The 24,503-nt window shown below is 42.1% G+C and overlaps 1 protein-coding gene across 1 annotated transcript in view; it reads right to left on the reverse strand.

Moving 5' to 3' along the window:
* CFAP54 (cilia and flagella associated protein 54) overlaps positions 1 to 24,503 on the reverse strand; it is a 528,182-nt gene that overhangs the window by 413,704 nt on the left and 89,975 nt on the right. The window contains exons 13-17 of the mRNA XM_068273664.1: positions 20,663 to 20,847; positions 7,171 to 7,570; positions 6,370 to 7,088; positions 2,249 to 2,386; positions 308 to 458 (exon numbers count right to left, since the gene is read on the reverse strand). Of these exons, the coding sequence (XP_068129765.1) occupies positions 308 to 458; positions 2,249 to 2,386; positions 6,370 to 7,088; positions 7,171 to 7,570; positions 20,663 to 20,847 (1,593 nt within the window). The remainder of the gene's footprint in view (positions 1 to 307; positions 459 to 2,248; positions 2,387 to 6,369; positions 7,089 to 7,170; positions 7,571 to 20,662; positions 20,848 to 24,503) is intronic.

The following is a 24,503-nucleotide window of genomic DNA, read 5'->3' on the forward strand; positions in this document are numbered from 1 at the left end:
ACTTGTTGTTAGCACTTCAAGTAATTCAGACTACTAGTTTAAACGACCATCAGGCATAAAGTTGGACATGTGTACGCACCTTAAGAATCACTGTAATGGCACAAATAAGTTAACTACCTGTATAGTACTCAAGCACTGATGTTACGTAAATGAATTACATCTATTAAGACTCACATTTCACACTACAGTGACAGTTGCTTGCAGTCTCTGTTAGAAGTTAAGGAATACATATTAAATCTGAAGCTTGTTTTTTGTAGACTCTTTGAATCACTAACCATTTAATTAGCTGTCTAATTTGATGTTTTACCTGTCTTTCTCCCAGATTTGATAGACGTATCAGCCAAACTTTCAGCTATCCCTGCTAATCTTAGTGCAGCTTCTCCCATTATAACAGCATCTGTATCCATAATGTTACAGTGTTTCATCGCTTCATAGATGAGACAAAGAATAAAGATCCACTGAATGAAACATAATAAAAAAAAAGTATATTAGATAACAATGACTGAATAAATACTGTAGTTATATGAATGAGTGATGCTACACTGGAGCAAATTTCTGTTAGGATATGAACAAGGTGCTGCTTTTGTTCACCTTGCTATTTATATTTTAACACTTTTTGGTGTGCTAATCATTTTGTTATGTACAAAACTAAGCAAGGAATCTCATTAGCTCCACCTCTGGCACCAGAAAGACAACAAACAGCAACAAGCAATGCTGTACGTGTAAACATAACAAATTAAATGAAAAGCAGAATAAAACTGAATTTCTTTTTTCTTCCACATCTTTTGACAAGAGCATATTCAGTTTCAGATGAAATGTTTAGATGTTAGATAACTAGATTATGGATTTGTCGACTACAAAACAAAACAAAAAACATTGATGTTAGACAATCTATGACTTCTTCAATGCTTGAAAAAAAATGCTTTACACTTCAAACTGGACATTTTACTTTTAAAGAGTACCTGTGGGGGAAAAGGGCCCAAAATGGATAATTACCTGAGTAAAGAGAAGCTTATGGATAATGCAGAGGCTTCCCCCGTCCCCCTTCCACCTCGCCGTTCCAGCCCTGGGACACCTCCCCCCCCCACACACACACATATGTTCGACATAAGGCTTGTCAAAGAGGTGTGGATGACCGTGCTCCCACCTGTGGACTAGCACAGCCACACTGTGCACTGTCTAGGTTGTATTTTCTCACCCAACTGCAACCATTTGGACAACATGTTGAGTAAATGTTCAGCACTTTTGCCTTGAAGCAGGAACATCTTGATTTCTGGCTAGGAAACTATGAGCATGGAATCTGCGTACAATGCCCATGTTTGAGTTCACTCTGTGTGTTTCAGTTTCCTCCCATATACTAGTAGACCAGTCCCCATCAAAATTTCCAAAGACTGTACTACATGAAACCATGATCCCCACACAGAGACAACTGTTGACATGAAAGATTTAATGAAAACTCTATGCTGCACTGCAAAAAATTTGTTAGCACTATCTAAATAGTAACCAATGTTCTCCCAAGAATTGCTTTGAAACCATGTATAAGCATGCATGAGCCACTATGGGGCTAAACTAAAATATGGTTCTCAAACTGCAAGTCAGCAATGGTCTACAAATCCAAACAGCCATAGACAAACCTTCCAGTACCAGTGTGCACAGAAAGCAGACTGAAATCTGAAACTGAAGACTATTTCTGAATCGGCATTGCTATCTGTATAGTTGGTTATATAACAAAGGACACACAAACTAAACTTTCTGCTATCTGTACAATGAGATTATGTATGAGTGGAGTAGAGCGATCCCTTGGGTGCCAGAGTGGTTGCTAGGAGGACAGCTGTGGTGACTGTATGAGAAAAAATGTGGACAAAGTAAAAGGGTATGAAAGAGGAAAGGGGTGCACAACTTTAGTGTGGTAGAATGGAAGAAAAGAAAGGAAATGTCAAGCTGACGTGGCTGAAATGGTAAGGTCTGGGGGAAGAAGCAAATTCTCCATCCGCTTATTAAGGAAGGATTGGACTATAAGGGATCCCTTTTGAAAGTCATAACAACTGTATGCATTGAGGGTATACTTAGAATACTAAATATGTCAACAGAAGCTATTGAGATCTTTAATGATTTGACACAAATGTTTTACTGGAATGTACCTTTAAATTATTTACATTCTAATTGAGGAACTTCGTAGACAGACATAAGTCTATGTATACCAAAAGTCAGTTAACTCCTATATCCCACCCTTATAGCACAAACATACCTTGCTATTTATTTCACACTTTTGTAAAAATCTGTATCCGTCAGCACCACCTCCTTGCATTTTCTGCACTGCTGTCTTGCATTTTTGCCATAGAAATAAGATAACATCAATAACAATGTCCCTGTCAGGTCGGACATCCTACATAAAAAAAAAAAACACAAAAAACCAAACACTGCATTATTTACAAATTAAAAAGCACTTCTCAGCACTTAGTAAGAGCCCTAAAAGGATTTTCTTGTGTAATACATAACATAAATAATAGCATTACATGTATGTTCATTATAAAAGGTCCAGACCTTTATTTCCATATGTGACCTTTGACTGAGCTGATCAAATAGCCAAAGACAAAAGGCCAAAAGGTGGAAAGGCAATGCATCCATCTCTGCAGGAGCTTACAGGCAGTATAATGTAAAGGATTAGTAACCTTTAGAAAATGATGGCCTTCATTATGGAAGGATTTTCACAACTGAATACACGGTAGCCCATTGGTTGATTCAGATTTGTATAGGATTAAAATAAAAAAAAATTCATCCTAGTTTAGTTGCCTACTCAATAATGGCACATGCACACTTCAATATGGATTTGTAGGATCACAGATGGATGCATGGAATACATATGGAACTCCAGGCAAAATACAAAAAAATTACCGGAATTACCTTAAGTGTTAAAGAGAAACTTCACTGAAAAAAAAATAGGGGGAAAATAATACATTGTAAAAATAGAAGAGAGATCAAGAAATGATTGATATTCTCAGTGCAGTTCTTTCACATTGTTTGATCCACAATGAGCCTTCATGTTACTACTGGCAGAAAAAAAAAAAAAAAGAGAGCACCAACTACCACTATCTATACCCACACCAACTAACAATGTGATAGGCTAAAAGTTTTTTTTTTATAGATATACATATGCACAGAGGGAGATATTGGTTGGTTGGTAGTTGTAACAGCAGTTATTTCCCACAATGCAATAAGGTTCGCAGAAAGGAAACGGTCATGACCATGGTTATGACATCACACTGTGAGAACGGTTTCACTACAACATCAGCCACACAGACGCCATAGGCTTTTTTACTGAGCATCTAACTTTTATTTCCATATGTTATTATTATTTTTATAATTATGTAATTATATAGCTAGCACCAACATCTTCTGTAGCACTGTTCACAGTACAAAACAAATAGTGGGGAGCATAGATACATGAGACATTTAAAATACTGTACAATAAGGACATCCAGCAATACAAATACATACATAGTTGATGTGAGGTTTGAGACATCTCCAATACTGGTACATGTTCATATGATAATTTGCAGCAGAATAAGAAACATTAGGAGGTCCTTGCCCTTGTGAGCCTACCATCTTAGCTTATGTTATCTTATATAATGGCAGATCTTTATTAGTCAGGGATTTAGGACTGGCCAGTGTAAGGGCAATCTGACCTAATCCATTTTAGAGCAATGGCTATAGTTTGGTGGAGCTTGCCGGACGTCCAGGAAACCACGTTGATGCAGTAGCAGCGGCGAGAGCGGGATTACACCTTCTAGCCTGCCCGGGAGGCAATGGGGGAGAGCCCGTTTTCAAACTCTGTGCCTTGTTACCTGAAACTAAATTGTGAGTGCAAACTTTTAATAAAATTTAAAACTTTTATGCTAAATTACGCTATAGAAGCTTTTCTTTTTATGTGAGGACGCATCTATCAGCATACACCACTCAGGACACCGTAATTTAAAAGGAGTTGGCAACCCTAAAGTGCTGGAGTCGCACAATGCTGGGCGCTTATTGACCAGTCTGAAAGTGGTCAAACTGGCTGGGTGAGTTCAATCCCTCACGGGGTGCATGGTGGTGGATTCAGAATACAAAGGGAGCCTGAGCTTTCAAAGGGAAATATAATTTATTATCAAAATTCAATTAGACATATTCAACTATAAAGCCACATACACTTAAAAACATTTAAAACTCGCTTATTCATAGGTTTTAACCGCAGCATAGCAATTGGGCATTCAATCATAGGTGCACCTATATATCATTTATCCAGATTATTGTCTTCAGGCCCCTTTGCACTCAGCTATAGCACTATGAATTGACGTCACTCTCTGGGTAACTTTATCTTCAATCCAACCCGTGTGCTGATTAGCACGCCTCTGTATAGTAAACTGTGCATACACCCTCATTACATGCACCGGGCATAGAAATGCAAAACCACCTGTTAGCCAAGCATCAACCAAAGCTTATTAAGGATCGTTTCCACAGCTCCAGCAAGGGGTAGCGTTTTTCTTAATGCATGCAGTGGCAACAGCCGTTTTAGCAAAGCACTTTCCTCCAAGCAAGCTGGTACTCACGCTACCAAGGATGACCATCTGGGTGTCAGGCTTCATTCAACAAGCTGTAGTTGCGTGTATTGGTTTCCATCCGGCGTTTTCAAATTCTGCGCTAACGCGGACTTCAGGTGTGAGGCTAACAGGGGAAGAGGGCGGAGGCACAGGAGGACCAGCGTGACCAGCCGGGTGACGTCACCTCGACACGTGACGCGTTTCACCGTTAAGGTTTCCTCAGACGTGTACCAGCAGGAGGCGCACAGACCTCTTATATAGGGCGTGCGCTTCTGTTCTTTAATTAAACAGCAACAGTGACTCAATAGTCCAGAGCTTGATTAGAGCACCATCTAGTGACCCATAGAAGAAATGCATGTATGGAACTAGATTCACAGGAAAACTTTCAAGTTCATATCGCTGTTCAAGCCATAAGGATACATAGAGTTGCATTTATAAATCCAGAAGGATTCTTTTTTCAGCAATTGCTGATCATAGTCTCCTCTTCTTGAACTGATGTTTAATTTATATATGCCCATTGCTTTTAAATATTTGGGATCTGATTCATGACAATCTTGAAAGTGCATCGCAATTGGGCTTTTTTCATTTTTAGACTTAATGTTGTTCACATGTTCCTGAATCCTCGCTTTAAGCGGTCTATACGTTTTCCCTATATAAATCTTATTACAGCTGCATTTCAATTGATAGATAACTTTCTCTGTATTACAGTCAATGTAATCCTTAATCCTAAACATCTCAGAGATTAGAGAAGGTCTCACCCTTTTGCATGTATGGGCACATCAGGCAGTCACAGCAACGAAACATACCTTTTCGATTTCTTCTAGCCACACCTAACTTTCTATCTGGGCCAAACTCACTATTCACTAGAATGTCAGACAAGTTCCTCCCCCTTCTCGCAGCCATATGTGGGTATTCTCCCACGAATCTCTTGATAATGGGGTCTCTTCCTAATAGGTGCCAATGTTTAGACAGTATTCCTTTAATATCCTCATAATGCGAACTAAAGGTAGTAACTACTCTGACTATCCCATCATCCTTTTTATTGTTATTATTATTGCCCTGTGCCTTATTACACACAAGCAGGTCAGACCTTCTCTTAGACAAAGCTTTATGATAGGCAGTGTTAATATATGCCTTGGATACCCTCTCAACGTTAATCTTTGTTTCAACTGATCAGCTTCAATCTTAAAATCTTCAATATTGCTACAATTCCGTCTCAAGCGCATAAACTTCCCCGTAGGGACAGCCCACTTCTGAGAAGGCAGATGAGCACTCTTAGCTGACAGTAATGTATTACCAGCTGTCTCTTTTCGAAACGTACTGGTAATAAGCATATTTTCAGTTTTCCTAATACGCAGATCCAAGAAGGAGATTTCAGAGTAACTGTAGGTGTATGTGAGGAAAATACTCCTATTGTTATCATTTAATTCACATATAAATTCATGCAATTGGTGTTCTGTGCCCTTCCAGAGCATCAGAATGTCGTCCACGTACCTAAGCCATAGGGCGACGTGCTCTCGGTACCCACGCGTGCCCCTCACCACTTTCTCTTCCCAATATCCTAGGTGGAGGCAGGCGTAGGACGGAGAGCATGCCGCACCCATGGCCACGCCCTTCTTCTGGCGATACATCTCGCCTTTAAACTCAAAAAAATTATTTTCCAAAATTAATTTCATCATGTCTGATAGTGACCCAGCTCCTCTCCGTATTTCCTGTCCAAGTAAAAACCCAGGGCTTCCAAGCCATTATCATTAGGGATCGAAGTGAAAAGACTCTCCACATCTAACCCCACCAAAATCCATGTCTCCTCTACATGTACTCCTTCAATCTCGGCAAGCACAGCTTTCGTATCCATTACAAAAGAGGGCAATTTCTGAACCATATCTTTAATTTTAAGATCCACGTACTGGGCAATCTTCTCCAAAGGACCATTGTTACCTGAAACTATCGGGCGACCAGGGGGGTTCCTTAAATTCTTATGTGTCTTGGGTAGGATGTAAAAGGTAGGGATGGTATAAATGTCGACCTTCAGGTATTTCATTTCCTTTTCCACTAAAATCCCATCCAGATAACCCCAAATGATTTTATCGTTGATTTTATCTACCAAATTCTTAAAAGGGTTTACTCGTATTCTTTCATAGGTGGCCCGATCATTTAATAGACGTCTAACCTCCCTCTCATAATACTCTCTACTCATAATTACTACATTTCCACCCTTATCACTCCTTTTAATCTCAATTTTAACATTTTCTTGCAGGTCCCTTAGTGCTTCCCTCTCACCTATACCCAAGTTATCTGAACCCTTCTTTTTCCAGTTGATTAATTTGAGATCTTCGGCAACCAAGTCCATAAACATGGACGTATATTTATTGCTACTTAATGCAGGCATAAAATTTGATTTGGGGCGCAGATTGGTGTGCAACACAGGGGCTGGTTCGCTTTCAATATTCTGGAGAAGGTTACTCAAATCCATGTCATCAATGTCTATGGCCTCAGTATGATTATTAGTGTCTGCAGAGACATTGGAGTACATTCTTTTTAAGGAGAACTCTCCTCAAAAAAAGCTGTATATCCTTGAATGTTTCAAACTCACATCCAGACTGCTTAGGGCAAAAAGATAGCCCCTGTAAATCATCATCATTGTTCCTATTATTATTTCGTCTCCTTTGTTTTCTTCTCCTGTTCTGTCTTGGTTTTTTAAGGATACCTGACTTCCCAGACTTATCACTTTCTTTACCAGAGGATTCGGCTCCTGACTCTTCTGATGTGTTGCCCCAGCCCACCCGTCTACCCTTTCCCCGCCTGGTTCCATATTTCTGACCCCCCAAATTAAAGATGTCTCCACGTTTATAATCCTCTACATCTCTGAAAAATTTATTTTCTTTTATATTTTTAATACGGGTATTTTCTTTTTCAACCACACTTTTTAATTTGGTATTGAGCTCTTCGAAATGACTATCATCTTTATACTCATTTAATTTCAATGTACTGACCTCCAGTTATGATAAAATTGAGATTAAAAGGAGTGATAAGGGTGGAAATGTAGTAATTATGAGTAGAGAGTATTATGAGAGAAAGGTTAGACGTCTATTAACCTCCCCAGCGTTCTATTGAGATCGCCAGGGAGGCTGCGGGAGGGTTTTTTTTCAATTAAAAAAAAACTATTTCATGCAGCCAACTGAAAGTTGGCTGCATGAAAGCCCACTAGAGGGCGCTCCGGAGGCGTTCTTCCGATCGCCTCCGGCGCCCAGAACAAACAACGAAGGCCGCAATGAGCAGCCTTCCTTGTTTGGCTTTCCTCGTCGCCATGGCGACGAGCGGAGTGACGTCATGGACGTCAGCCGACGTCCTGACGTCAGCCGCCTCCGATCCAGCCCTTAGCGCTGGCCGGAACTGATTGGTCCGGCTGCGCAGGGCTCGGGCGGCTGGGGGGACCCTCTTTCGCCGCTGCTCGCGGCGAATCGGCGATCAGGCAGCACACGCGGCTGGCAAAGTGCCGGCTGCGTGTGCTGCTTTTTATTTGAAGCAAATCGGCCCAGCAGGGCCTGAGCGGCAGCCTCCGGCGGTGATGGACGAGCAGAGCTCGTCCATACCGCTCAGGAGGTTAAATGATCGGGCCACCTATGAAAGAATACGAGTAAACCCTTTTAAGAATTTGGTAGATAAAATCAACGATAAAATCATTTGGGGTTATCTGGATGGGATTTTAGTGGAAAAGGAAATGAAATACCTGAAGGTCGACATTTATACCATCCCTACCTTTTACATCCTACCCAAGACACATAAGAATTTAAGGAACCCCCTGGTCGCCCGATAGTTTCAGGTAACAATGGTCCTTTGGAGAAGATTGCCCAGTACGTGGATCTTAAAATTAAAGAAATGGTTCAGAACTTGCCCTCTTTTGTAATGGATACGAAAGCTGTGCTTGCCGAGATTGAAGGAGTACATGTAGAGGAGACATGGATTTTGGTGGGATTAGATGTGGAGAGTCTTTTCACTTCGATCCCTAATGATAAGGGCTTGGAAGCCCTGGGTTTTTACTTGGACAGGAAATATGGAGAGGAGCTGGGTCACTCAGAGTACGTATCAGACATGATGAAATTAATTTTGGAAAATATTTTTTTGGAGTTTAAAGGCGAGATGTATCACCAGAAGAAGGGCGTGGCCATGGGTGCGGCGTGCTCTCCGTCCTACGCCTGCCTCCACCTAGGATATTGGGAAGAGAAAGTGGTGAGGGGCACACGTGGGTACCGAGAGCACGTCGCCCTATGGCTTAGGTACGTGGATGACATTCTGATGCTCTGGAAGGGCACAGAACACCAATTGCATGAATTTATATGTGAATTAAATGATAACAATAGGAGTATTTTCCTCACATACACCTACAGTTACTCTGAAATCTCCTTCTTGGATCTGCGTATTAGGAAAACTGAAAATATGCTTATTACCAGTACGCTTCGAAAAGAGACAGCTGGTAATACATTACTGTCAGCTAAGAGTGCTTATCTGCCTTCTCAGAAGTGGGCTGTCCCTACGGGCAGTTTATGCGCTTGAGACGGAATTGTAGCAATATTGAAGATTTTAAGATTGAAGCTGATCAGTTGAAACAAAGATTAACGTTGAGAGGGTATCCAAGGCATATTATTAACACTGCCTATCATAAAGCTTTGTCTAAGAGAAGGTCTGACCTGCTTGTGTGTAATAAAGCACAGGGCAATAATAATAACAATAAAAAGGATGATGGGATAGTCAGAGTAGTTACTACCTTTAGTTCGCATTATGAGGATATTAAAGGAATACTGTCTAAACATTGGCACCTATTAGGAAGAGACCCCATTATCAAGAGATTCGTGGGAGAATACCCACAAATGGCTGCGAGAAGGGGGAGGAACTTGTCTGACATTCTAGTGAATAGTGAGTTTGGACCAGATAGAAAGTTAGGTGTGGCTAGAAGAAATCGAAAAGGTATGTTTCGTTGCTGTGACTGCCTGATCTGCCCATACATGCAAAAGGGTGAGACCTTCTCTAATCTCTGAGATGTTTAGGATTAAGGATTACATTGACTGTAATACAGAGAAAGTTATCTATCAATTGAAATGCAGCTGTAATAAGATTTATATAGGGAAAACGTATAGACCGCTTAAAGCGAGGATTCAGGAACATGTGAACAACATTAAGTCTAAAAATGAAAAAAGCCCAATTGCGATGCACTTTCAAGATTGTCATGAATCAGATCCCAAATATTTAAAAGCAATGGGCATATATAAATTAAACATCAGTTCAAGAAGAGGAGACTATGATCAGCAATTGCTGAAAAAAGAATCCTTCTGGATTTATAAATGCAACTCTATGTATCCTTATGGCTTGAACAGCGATATGAACTTGAAAGTTTTCCTGTGAATCTAGTTCCATACATGCATTTCTTCTATGGGTCACTAGATGGTGCTCTAATCAAGCTCTGGACTATTGAGTCACTGTTGCTGTTTAATTAAAGAACAGAAGCGCACGCCCTATATAAGAGGTCTGTGCGCCTCCTGCTGGTACACGTCTGAGGAAACCTTAACGGTGAAACGCGTCACGTGTCGAGGTGACGTCTCCCGGCTGGTCACGCTGGTCCTCCTGTGCCTCCGCCCTCTTCCCCTGTTAGCCTCGCACCTGAAGTCCGCGTTAGCGCGGAATTTGAAAACGCCGGATGGAAACCAATACACGCAACTACAGCTTGTTGAATGAAGCCTGACACCCAGATGGTCATCCTTGGTAGCGTGAGTACCAGCTTGCTTGGAGGAAAGTGCTTTGCTAAAACGGCTGTTGCCACTGCATGCATTAAGAAAAACGCTACCCCTTGCTGGAGCTGTGGAAACGATCCTTAATAAGCTTTGGTTGATGCTTGGCTAACAGGTGGTTTTGCATTTCTATGCCTGGTGCATGTAATGAGGGTGTATGCACAGTTTACTATACAGAGGCGTGCTAATCAGCACATGGGTTGGATTGAAGATAAAGTTACCCAGAGAGTGACGTCAATTCATAGTGCTATAGCCGAGTGCAAAGGGGCCTGAAGACAATAATCCGGATAAATGATATATAGGTGCACCTATGATTGAATGCCCAATTGCTATGCTGCGGTTAAAACCTATGAATAAGCGAGTTTTAAATGTTTTTAAGTGTATGTGGCTTTATAGTTGAATATGTCTAATTGAATTTTGATAATAAATTATATTTCCCTTTGAAAGCTCAGGCTCCCTTTGATATATGTTGGGAATCTCATTAGTTGGTAAGGTGAGACAGAGCACTAGAATTGGATAGGTTGATATCCCACATCTATGCATTTATGGATTCAGAATACAGTTGAGCTCTATCTTGTAAACTGGAAAAAATGGCTATAGCTTAGCAAAAAAAAAACAAAAAAAAAACTGAGTATCTTAATATATGTTTTATTACCAGAGCTCATGCTCCAGACATCCAACAGGCCCAACAAGCAGACTTTAGGTGAGAGGATGCTGAGTAAATCAAGTGTGGATGACATGACAATAATATTCCAGAATTTTAAACTCTGAGGCATAAGCAGATTTGATGTTCAAATTGTCATGCAGCCAGTCTACATTTACTGCACAGATCATCTGTAATCTGTTCATTGGGCACAACTATTTTTTAGTTTCTCAGCAACTCTGAAAATGATGTAATATATTCCTGGTTAAAGTGGCAAACCCAAACCACTTAATCGCAGACATAAATATCAATCAATCGGAATCCAAACTTGCAAAAATGAAAATAAATAAATTAAAAATCAGTTTCCTTTTCATCCCTGTCTGATCAGGATGAGAACTTTCACACCGTTTGGTCGCCCTTGTAAATTTCCATCACTCTCCTCACAACATTCTGACATACCCTGGGGACAGGATAGACTTTCTTTCTCAATTCACTTCCTGTAACTGATCAAAGTTCCATTATATTACAGTCTGCCAACAATGTGCCAGCAGTTCTTCAAGCTACCCTGTATCTGAGCAGACTTGGGTACTAACATTGCATTCTCTAGAGCACAGTTTTTGCATGCTTTCACTAGGCAAGCAAGTGTATTCCATGTCAGTCAGGATTTCCATACTGATGGGAAAGCTCTGTCCTTACAGACTCAGTTGCCAGCATTCATGTAACGATTGGTGTCAGCACACAGAGAGAATCTGATTATTGATGATCTGCAGAATCATCAACAATACAGATGTATACTTGATTATAGATGATCTGCAGAATCACCAATAATACAAGTATGACTAACCTCTGGACACCTATGAAGTGTAAGTGTTTGGTGTAACTGTAGGCTATCTCCCGTGAGGCGGGAGACACAGGCAGCTCGGCCAGGAACCACCTGAGGGGCAGGTGGCCCTCGGCTGTACAGGGACTATCTCCTTGAGAGAGGGAATAGAGAGAACCTGGCAACCAGTGACACTTGGTGAACAGATATAGACTGTACTGCAGCCAGGGGAATCCAGAGGAGTAGAGGCCACTGGCTGCTAGCAGGCCGGACTCTCTGAGGAGCAGGAGTCCTAATAGCTAACTGACACTTGGTGGAATAGTGTCACAGCTAATACAGATAGACTAAGCACTCAAGGGATGAGTGACAGCCTGGAGGGTCGGGCAGGCCAGGTCGGCAACACACAAGCAGATAAGGTACAGAGACAGAAGGCTGATTCGGTAACTGGGTACAGGCAGGGTTTGGCAACAGGTAGGCAGATATGCAGAGGTACCGAATCAGAAAGCAAGAGAGAGGTCGACAGAGCAAATAGTCATAACAGATATAAAGCACAGTCCTAGTCTGAGGTGTGAGGTCCGTGGTCTCGACAACGAGGAACTAGTCTAAAGTATAACACAGCAATGACACAGTGATCCTAAGCTTGGGTGTGAGGTCCTTGGTCACAACACCCCGGAACTGGTCTAAAGCATAACACAGAAATGACGCAGTAATCCTAAGCTTGGGTGTGAGGTCCTTGATCACAACACCCTGGAACTGGTCTAAAGTATAACACAACAGTAATCTGGCTAAGTGTGAATTCCCAGGTCCACCTGGTTCTAACACACTGTGGGATCTGACTGAGGTCTGAGTGCTCACACATAAGTATTCGCAACGGCAGACAACCAGAGACTGACCAGCAAGATCTATATATACTGCAGCGCTCCTCCGCGCCGCCCTGCGCCACTTAGCCAATCAGTAACCTCGCTGGGATCAGCTGATCGACCTGATCAGCTGATTCTTCTCCTACTGGCATAAAGGGCTTGCCTTCTAGCGTGCGCGCGCGTAGCTCTCCATCTGTGTGCACTAGAAGGCCCAGGCAAACCAGACGCATGCTGCTGTGTGGAAACCGCTGGTCTGAACGCGGAGACAGCCGCCCCGCTGCTAGACCGCGCGGCGGCATCTCAGCAATCCATTACAATACATCAGCTGTTTGTTAGGTGCAACAACAGTCATTTTTCAGCACATACAGTCAAATGAGTAGGCTGCAATGGCCAATTCTATAGTAGTTACATGCCTATGGCAATGCTAAAGTGTTTTCTACAGGATGAATGAGCACCTCATATAAAGGGAAATGTATAGAACTTCAAGAAAGAATGAATAGGTATTGAGATTGTTTATTTTTAAAGGAAATCTTAAATGGGAGGAGTATGGAGTCTGACATTTTTTTTTTTTTTTAATGATGGCTCAAAGGCTGTTATCTCAACTAGTTCTTCTGCAATTCCAGAGTCACTTGCAAGAAACATGAAGCTGCTTCACTCAAAACATATAAATTACATACTAGTTCTGGATAAGGGCTTTTAAAATATTAAAGGCAGACATGGCGTCAAGGCAGGTAGCATTTTTTGGCGTCAAGGAAGGTAGCATTTTTTTAACCACTCTGGCTTTTTATTTCTGCTGCAATTCTGTGAAAAAAAAGTGTTTGATTATATTTTCATGAGATTTTTGCCTGTAACTTACCAATATGTGTCAAGCAAGAGTCTTGTGTACATTTCGAGTATTATAAAAATTTGAAACAAAAATTGCATTTTTTCTTCCTGCCAGGCCATAATTTCCCCACTCTTTAGCTTGCTGGCAGAAAACATGCAGTATTGCACATTAAAATTAGCGTCCATGTGCATATTTACGCATGCAGGTTTCATGACTTTTAACCACTTTGCATCCAGACCTTGTTTTCCCCTTATGTACCAGGGCTGTTTTGATGCTTTAGCTATGACCCTATTTAAACAGCCATAACTTTATCCCTACTCACGACACCTAAATGATCGAGATATCGTTTTTTTTTTCAGGACAAACTAGACTTTCATTGGGGGGCATTTTGTCCCAAGAAATTTGTTTTTCTACGCATTTAAATGGGAAATAGAAAAATTGCATTGTTTTTTTTTTAATTCTAGTAAAAAATAAAAAGTGCTACAGTAGGTAAAAACATGCCACCAGTATTATGTCTCCCAAGGGTAGATAGCCAGATGTGTGCCCCAATATCACCACCCCGAGTATAGCCAGATGTGTCTTCATATTTGCTACCCCTATATATATATATATATATATATATATATATATATATATATACATACACAGTATTTATATATATATATATATATATATATATATATATATATATATATATATATATACACACACACACACACACACACACACACAGATGCTTCCCTAATTATAGCCTGATGGGTCCCCGGTTTCAGCATTTCCCATTATAGCAGATATGCCCCCAGGATTAGCCCCCCCCCCCCCCCGTTATAGCCATATGTGCACCCAGTATTAAGATATACCCCCAGGGCCACCAGATGTGCCCCCGATTACTAAATCCCCCACCCCCTTACCCTGATATGCCTGCATAAACATTTCAACCCCCCCCTTCCAAACAGGCCCCCCACCCTCTGTTATGGATATCCAGATTTGCACCCCTTAACACCCGGCCCCCTCTATGGCCAGATTGTAAAAAAAAATGCCCCTGCAACGAGAATATCTCACCTTACCTGGTTCCTGCAATCATCCTACAGCCCCAGCCTCCGTTCACCGCGATGCACTAAGCCTTGTGATACCGAACAACCAAGTCCCCCGGATATTCAGCATCACAGGGCTGAGTGAAGACCAGTGAATGGAGGCTGGAACTGCAGCATGATCGCAGGAACCAGGTAAGGTGATAAAAATTTTTAGCAGCTGCATTTTTTTTAACAATCTGGCCATGGAGGGGGAGAGATGAAGGATCACCTCTGTTGGCTATAGCATGTTAAGGGGGCGCTGATTGGCTAAAATCGTATATCTACGTTGACGTGGCTTGGAGGATGCCACGGAACACCGTAGATATACTGTGCAGGTGGAAAAAGTGGTTAATGCAAAAAATGCATGCAAAAAAGCAGAACCCTGCCTTAGAAGTGCTGGCTGAGCCTGACTCATCCAAACTGCTTTTAGCTATTTTTCCCTGGACAAGTTAGGCTCGTCCATACCGCCAGGGAGATTAAACAAATAGAAATAGCAGCCTCTGTATCCATCCTACTAAGGGCTTTCTGTACCAAACCAGATCTCAGCACAACATCACTCTTCTCTGGTTATCTTCTACCATAATATTCAGACCAAAACCTTTCACATCACAGGGAATAAATTCTCCACTGGTATGGAAACTGTAGCAGCAGCCCACAGACATTTTTAAGCCCGCACATTTTATACTTGGGGAATGCTAGGAGAAGGCTTTTCAGGATTTTATGCGCTGTAGATTAATCACAGTGCTAAAAGTGCTCTCTCCTTTTTAAAAACAAACTTGCAGCTTGGATAAATGGTGTGATAATAGTTCTGAGCCTTACAGATGTTACCAGTGAGAAAACTCCAGAAGAGGGGCTACATGCAAGGCGGAAAAGAGACACACCAGGGTTACAGATACTGTACACATACTTCTGTCTGGATTGTTTACTTTTGTTTTTCACACTTTTCCAGAGTACTAGAAGCAGCAGGCTAAAAACTCAATTACATTAAAGCCCATTATGCTTTTCCTTAATTTCTATGCCACTAAGTGCATAAATTCCAATTAAATGAAGGGAGATCTATTATAATGCAAGGTCTAATGTCTGTACTTCATACTGCACTTAAAGTGTAAGTGTATTTGTGCTTAAAATAATGTAAGATAATGCTTTATCAATAATACAACTTACTTGCATTGTTGATTTAAGTTCTGTTATAAAATACAAGCTTGTCACGGCCATCATTTCCATTACAAAATGAGTTTTCACCAGCCCATACTTGTTTGCAGTTTTCATTACCACTACTTCAGTAGAAATATGACGAGTGTAGAGAATGGATTTAAAACTGTTGTATTAGTGAAGAAGTTTCACAGTACATTTTTCAAATACGAATCGCCACACACTACAGCTTGATTAACACTTTACATACCAGGCAGTTCTGGCTCCTTAAAGTACACCTGAACTGAGTGGGATATAGAGGCTGTCATATTTATTTTCTTTTACCCCATACAAGTTGCCTGGCAGTCCTGCTGATCTCTTTCGGTGCAGTAGTGTCTGAGTTCCACACCTGGAACAAGCTAATCCAGTCAGACTTCAGTCAGAAACATCTGATCTGCAAGCTTGTTCAGGGTCTATGGCTAAAATCATCAGAGGCAGAAACTAAAGGTGGCCATACATGGTACAATTTTTCAATTAGATAATTTAGTTCGATTATTCTGTTAGATCGAATATAAAGATTTTTCCAGCATGTCCGATCATTTTTCCCGAAAAAACGGGATAATCGTTTGAATTTCTTGATCGAAAAAAAAAATATTTTCAACTTTCATTCAATTCGATCATTTAGATCGAATAAACGGGAAAATCGAACGTTTTTATTGTATCGTGTATGGGCACCATTAGCAAGACATCCAGGCAATCTGAATTGTTTAACAGGAAATAAATATGTCAGCATCCATATCCCTCTCAGTTCAGGTGTGCTTTAAAGGGACACTTAAGTCAAACAAAAAAAATGAGTTTTACTCACCTAGGGCTTCCAATAGCCCCCTGCAGCTGTCCGGTGCCCTCGCCGTCTCCCTCCGATCCTCCTGACCCCGCCGGCAGCCACTTCCTGTTTCGGTGACAGGAGCTGACAGGCTGGGGACGCGGGTGATTCTTCGCGTTCCTGGCCACAATAGCGCCATCTATGCTACTATAGCATATATCATATACCATATAGCAGCATAGAGGGTGCTAATGTGTCTGGGAATGCGAAGAATCACTCGCGTCCCCAGCCTGTCAGCTCCTGTCACTGAAACAGGAAGTGGCTGACGACGGGGCCAGGAGGATCGGAGGGAGATGGCGAGGGCATCGGACAGCTGCAGGGGGCTATTGGAAGCCATAGGTGAGTAAAACTCATTTTTTTTGTTTGACTTAAGTGTCCCTTTAACCACTTAAGCCCTTGGTCGTTTTCACTTTATGCATCCGAGCAATGTTCACCTCCCATTCATTCACCTATAACTTTATCACTGCTTATCACAATGAACTGATCTATATCTTGTTTTTTCGGCCACCAATTAGGCTTTCTTTGGGTGGTACATTTTGCTAAGAGCTACCTTACTGTAAATGCATTTTAACAGTAAGAATAGGAAAAAAACTGAAAAAATTCATTATTTCTCAGTTTTTGGCCATTATGGCTTTAAAATAATACATGCCTCCACAATTAAAATGCACGTACTGTATTTTCCCATTTGTCCCGGTTATTTCACCGTTTAAATTATGTCCCTATCACAATGTATGGGGACAATATTTTATTTGGAAATAAAAGAGCATTTTTTCCGTTTTGCATCTGTCACTATTTACAAGCTTATAAAAAAAAATAGAGTTCCTAGCAATGCTGTTCTGTGAGCTGGGAATTTTTTTAAACACAAGTAATGTAATCAGGGATGAGCTTGGAAGGAGGAAGTGCGCGGTACTGAGTCGTGGAACGCATCCTATTGGACGCATGCGAGGCTGTGTGATACGCATAGAAGCAGTGGGCAGCTGGGTAATTAATCCCCTCTCTCCCAACCACACATCTGAAGCAATTATGCCTCATTAGAATCACAAATTCAAGTAGCTAGCTACTGGTAATGACTCGCGAGCTCATCCCTGAATGCAATCTGCTAAAAATAACAACTGTGTAGGATACAGCTTGGACCCTACAGCTTGGACCCTACCAAGGACAGTGCAGCTTTGGATACCATTAAAGGAATAAGGCCTACCTTTTACGCCTCAAACACTATTCTAGTACAGGCCCATAATACCTGGAAGCAGGCTAGTATGTTGTACCCATCTTATAAATATGACCCACATACCCCGTTATGGAATAACCCTCAGCTCCTTGAATTCACCACAATACCAGATCCCTTATTCTGGAAGAGAGCGGGAATACACTTTTTGGGACAAATAGTAGATCAGGGGAAATTAATATCCATACCTAATCTCAAAAAACAATTCCCACCCTTCATCCCTCAACAGTTCCACTACACTCAATTACAGCACGCTTTTAATAGGCAATTCAAAAATGCGCTGGTATGTATTGCTCCACACCCTCTCCTAACAATACTTAAAAAAGGTCCAACCAAACACCTTATTGGTGACTTATATAAGGAGATGGTGTCGAGTGGTGCAATGGATCGTATGGATCCAGTAAAAGAAAAATGGTCCAGAGTGGGATTGGTACTGGAAAACGATGACTGGGAAGATGCACTGGAGGCACCCCAAAAAGTCTCCGTATGCATCAAAGACAGAGCCACTCAGGTGTACATCCTGCACCAAGCATACCTCACCCCTGGTAGATTAATTAAGTACAAGAGTGATGCTTCAGATAGCTGCCCTAAATGTGGCTCTCAGTCACCCACATTTTTCCATTTGATTTGGCAATGCCCGCCTGTTAAAGCCTTCTGGCTACAAACAGTGAACTTTCTACATGACAAAATGGGCTGCCCAGTAACGATGGATCCCACTCTGTGCGTGTTGAGTATTATTTCTGACGAGGGTCTACAACCCAACGTCAAGACATTTATCCATGAAACCTTATTCGCAGCCAGGCAAGAAATCGCATTGGGTTGGTTAGCATCCACGCCCTCCTCCTTCACTCTGTGGCGGAAAAGGCTAAGCAGGGGTCTTCCCTATAAAAAACTGGTGTATCAACACCGTGATCGCTTGAAGCAATTTCACTTAATTTGGGAAAGGTGGAAGGACAGGTCCTGAATCTAGATGCATTAGTTAATTGCTGCAGATGTATAGGAATAGTTTTTACACCTATAAGTTATAACATCCGGCATGTGTGGACTTCCCCAGCTTCAGCTTTATATATTTTCAACATGCGCATGTACTTACATCCTCAACAGTGGTATGGAAATTCACCCGTCCAACCAAAAATGTGCATGTTGTATATTGATTTAACCTTTCAACTATGTAAGTATAATTGTGGAATATCCTCTATTGAATGCATTGCCAATTAACGACAATTCACTCTGTTAATAACTTGTAATATGAATGTTGCCCAAAACGCACTTTTGTATACCATGACATTCCTTTTACTGTTCAATAAAACCTTTTTTGTTTAAAAAAAAAAAAATGACAACTGTGCCCTACCTAATAATTCCCCTAGGTATCTTCATCCATGGGCTGCATCTGTGTCAGCCCAAGTGCGCATGTGGCAAGCCGTGGCCGTTACTGCGCACACGGATGTCTTGGATGTCACGTTTCAATTAAGGCATCGTAATGACATGTATTTAGAGTAATGACATGTATTTAGAGTTCCAAAAGCGTATATATATATATATATATCCCCTTTTGATGTTGCATGTGTATAGCTGTGTGCTTTAACAACTTGTCAGCATACAGGATATGAGTCTGATGAAGGTAGAATAGCCGAACGATTACTCTTATTCTTTTAAATTAGCCAATAAATGCTATAATCCTGATTCAAACGTCTTGCTTTTATTGATGGCTAACATGGTACAATTCTCTACTGCTACTATTATGCACAAAGATTGTAAAATCAGAGTGTAAATTTCACAGCCAGTCCATTAACACGGAAAGCCAAATCATTATTCCTTAATACACTGACCCTTTATAATTACAAAAGCTATTTGGTACTCTAATTTTTTCAAATGAAATAAAAATAGTCATTTCTTCATTTTAAGATCAAGAGAAAAACCCAGCAAAGTTCTAAGCATCCTTACAGTACACCAAGACAGGGGTAGCAGTCCTCATCTACAGTCCCTGTGATTGATTTATATGCAGACCTAGACAAAACCTGTCAAGTTTCAATGATTTCTTGTCAGGTTTAGTGACTGTTTGCAGCGACGCATACTTTAATGGATTATCTATCACTCACAGCTTTCAATAATTTCTCATTTAAATTTCAAATTCTTTTTGTGAAAAATAAAATGAGTGCCTATTTTTATGTAATGTGCGGTCTGCAGGGTGGCTGGAGATAACGTTCTGGTTACATACAAATAAAAGGCTCATAGAAAGTTTATGGAGCATAGATTTAAAACATGCCTTTTCCAAAAGCAGTGATGCACAAGAAATAGTAGTGCTCAGTAGGAGTGGGGGCACTGACTGTATGAGAGGTTTTACTTCACATTTGTGCTATAATACTTATCTGATCTTAAAGCATACCTGAAGGTAAGGAGTATGGAGGGGGATATATTTATTTCCTTTTAATTCATGCAAATTGCCTGGCTGTCCTGTTGATTCTCTGCCTCCAATGCTTTTTAGCCATAGAACCTGAACAAGCAGACAGATTAGGTGATCTGACTGGGGTCTGACGAGATTAGCTGCATGCTTGTTGCAGGTATGTGATTCAGCCAGAATCAGCAGGACTGCCAGGCAACTTTTTAAAAGGAAATAAATATGGCAGCCACCATTTGCTTCTCACCTCAGGGGTACTTTAAAGAGGCACTGTAGTGACATAAAGTAGAATGTAGTAAATTATTCAGGATACCCACTTTTCCATTAATCTTATTTTCAGCAACAGAAACACTGTATTTTTCGGACTATTGGACGCACTTTTTCTTCCCAAAAGTGGGGGAGAAGTCATTGCGTCTTATAGTCCAAATAATACATATTCGGACCTGCTCCTCAGTCCTCATGTCCTCCATTGTGTTAGATACAGATTGCATCTGCACATCTCTATCCCATCCTGTGTCCTCCATGTCCCGTCTATCCTGCATGTCCTCCATTGTGTTAGATACAGATTGCAGCCGCACATCTCTATCCAATCCTGTGTCCTCCATGTCCCTTCTATCCTGCATGTCCTCTATTGTGTTAGATAAAGGCATGCAGACGCGCATCACTGTCTCCCTGTTTCCGTGTCCTCATGTCCCTTCAACCCCCCCATCATGTCCCTTCTATCCAGGGGCGCAGCTAAGGTTTTGGTGGCCCCAAGCAGTCCATAAGTTGAGGCCCCCATCCATGAAAGAAGTATTGCGCTTTGCATGCTGCAGCGAGAAAATGGGTAGCCCCACCAATGGGCGCGGCCAAAACATGATGTGGGAGGAGCCAAATACTAGCAATTTCTAGGATAAATTGCACCCAGGGCGAGGGCATAACATGCACACCCCCCCCCCCCCACGTGGAGGCATGTTTAGATTGCCCCCAGTATAGGTAGCCCGTATAGTTGCCCGCAGTATAGGTTAGATAGGTAGGTGCCGGCAGTATAGGTTAGATAGGTAGGTGCCCCCAGTATAGGTTAGATAGGTAGGTACCCCTCAGTATAGGTTAGATAGGTAGATGCCCCCAGTATAGATTAGATAGGTAGGTGCACACAGTATAGGTTAGATAGGTAGGTGCCCGCAGTATAGGTTAGATAAGTAGATAGTAGGCTGGCAGTAGGTGCGGTAGATGAAGGTACAGCACTGCTGTCCCCTTTGGATACAGTCTATCTGGCAGGTGAGGGTGGCAGTGACAAGAAACCTTTCCACAGGCTCCCCAACTCCTCTCTGTTCACTGCGTCCACTCAGAAGCCATGGTGGGCCCCCACCCCCCTCAACTGCAGACGCTGCTCTCCTGTAGTTACACCACTGACATACACCTCCCACAGAGTAAGCTACACCCCCCCCCCCACACACACACACACACACACGAGGTAAGTCCCCCCCATCCACAGAGTATGTTATTAAGTCACCCCCCCACCCACAGTAAATAGCACCCCTTCACCCCCACACACACACAGTAAATAGCACCCATTCCCTCCCCCCCCCCCCCCCACACAGTAAAAAGCACCCACACACACACACAATAAGTTACACAGACTCCATACAGGAATTAGCACCCTTCAACCCCTTCACCCCCACACCGTAACCGTAATGGCACCTCTTCACACCGCCCCAACCCCCAACACACACACACGCAGCAACTACATCCCTTTATTCCCCTAACACACGCAGACTTGCTCAATTAAAAAATTAGGGGGAGACACACATTCTCACCAGCCGCTCTGTCTTCACTATACTTCCGGCGGCCCTGCAGCGTCACTGTTTACACTGCAACAGAAAATGGAAGTCGGTTAGCCGCTGCATGTAGTACAGTGGCCCAGCTTCCATGTTCTGTTGCCATGGCAACAGTGACGCTCAACGACACATGGCCGGAACTACAAGGGAGAGCAGTGGTGGGGACAGTGTGTGTGGGTATGGTGAAGGCGCTGGATGAGGCATTTGTAAAGGGGAAATTAAATGGGGGCCCGGGGTTCTGCAAATTAAAAACCAGCCAGGACTGCGCCCCCCTCCCCTCCTTGGCTACAGACTGCTACGGGCCCCATAGCAACCACATGGTTGCTATAGCGATACCTACGCCGCTGCACACACCCTCCTGCCGCCAGCAGCACAGCGAGGCCCCCATTGTGTGAGTCCCCAAGCGGGGGCGTGGCTCGCCTGTATGCCAGGTAGCCTGTGTGTGCTATATCCACTGTGGTCCTTTGAATAGTATTGTTTTCCTTTTGAATTATTATTATTTATTGTATTTATAAAGCGCCTCTGCTTCTAACCACCTCCATCCTCCAGTTTTATATACTGTACATACGCAATCTGCAGCTGCGCAGCTCCATTCTTTCATCCTCCAGAGCTTTGCAGGAGCCATGAACCAATCAGGCAGAGTTAGAAAGGAGGAATCCGCACAACAGTCTTCAGGAACAAAGCAGCACCTTTACTGTCCCATTACACACACATGCAATAAACATCTGACCAAATGGCCATTTTTTGGCCATTATGAACTCACATATGACATATAAAGACATATGAACCCATCGGGGTGGGGGGGTGATTCTGCGTTAAATATAGGCAAATATTACCAATCATTTTTTATATAAAATGAGTAGTTGAATACCATTAAACTTACAGATATTCTACTACCGCTATTTACTACACCTTTAAAACCAGTTTGTTTTCTCGGTTATCACCGCACCCAAAATAGCATGTGGCGCTTCTAAATATAGGCCAAAAAGGGGGAATTTTTGTAATCCAAAATAATAAAGTAATTTGGTAATCCTGTCATATCCCCTACCGATTTATGCAATATAACCTGACATTAGTTAGGACTTGGGCAGTCGAGCGTTACAGAGTGCCTATAGAGCTCATGGTGATTTAGAACACGATTAACATAAGGGGCTCAAAGTTAGGGACTGAAAAGCTTATACTTAATGATTCAGTTTTCTGTTTGTTTTATTTTTAACCAGATGTAACCTAGATATGCTGAGCCCCCCAGCACATCCCCATAGGATGCTCCCCCCCCCCCTTGCCCCAAGCAAAAAGCCTGTGTGTACTATATCCACTGTGGCCCTTTGAATAGGATTGTTTTCCTTTTGAATTATTATTATTTATTGTATTTATAAAGCACCAACATATTACGCAGCACTGGACAATAAATACATACAATGATACAAAGGATGACAGACATAACAAGGTTATATAACATAGGACAAAGCTATACAAGGCAAACAGGGTACAAGATACATGATCATGTGATTTGGGGCTGTTTAGGTAGGCCCAGTAGTACAAGCACGAGGCTGTCATAGGAAAGGAGAACATGATTATGTAGAATACACTAGGAAAGGGAAGACCCTGGCAAAGGTTTACAATCCAAAGGAATAAAGTAATGCACATTGGTAGAAAAAGCCCAGATTGAAAAGCATCCCTTGCTTTACTAGTAAATACTGAAAATAAATACAGGTAATAAAAACTAAATATTGTTGGCACACAGTACGTAATGCAGTGGACAAATTAGGAAAAAATCTTGCCAGCCATTCTTCTTTTGCCCCTGAAAAGCCAGGGTTGGAGGTATTGCTTTACACTCCCTCTATAAATCAGTGGACCCCAACCTTTTTTGACCCAAGGACCGCTTCAGCATCAGGCAATTTTCCCAAGGACCGAGCAGATGCAAGCAGATGCAGGGGACGGGGGTGTTATTGTCCGTTGGGAAGAAGCCTGCTTGTTCCACAGGCAGGGTCATTACATGAAGAAGCCCAGGCAACACCAGCCCTACCTAACCACTATCTTTATCATCCTCAGCAAAGATATCTTTGCATTGCACTGGGGCTGCTGCATAAGCCACCAGCACAAGGTACATTTAGTGTGACAGGTGGTGTGAAGGGGGGTACTGCCTGGACTTCCTTATCTACGGGCACAGTAATTTCCTTCCCTCATCTGCCTCCCCTAACTTTTACCCTCCTCCCCACACTCACTTCACCCTTTCCTCCTCCCTAAACCCACTTCACACTTTCCCCCCACACTTACTTTTACCCTTCCATTCTTCTTCCCACTCTAGCTTCCAGCATCAGTTGCTCACCTCAGTGCAGACTGAACTCCATGGCTAGCAAGAGACCAGAGCGTCCCAGTCATCCTCATTGCTGCCACCTGGTGTCTGTACAGACAGAACGCATGCTGCATTACAAATTAACAGACACTAGGTGGCAAGCAGTAA

The sequence above is a fragment of the Hyperolius riggenbachi genome, chromosome 3, assembly GCF_040937935.1.
Source record: "Hyperolius riggenbachi isolate aHypRig1 chromosome 3, aHypRig1.pri, whole genome shotgun sequence".
Taxonomy (NCBI): domain Eukaryota; kingdom Metazoa; phylum Chordata; class Amphibia; order Anura; family Hyperoliidae; genus Hyperolius; species Hyperolius riggenbachi.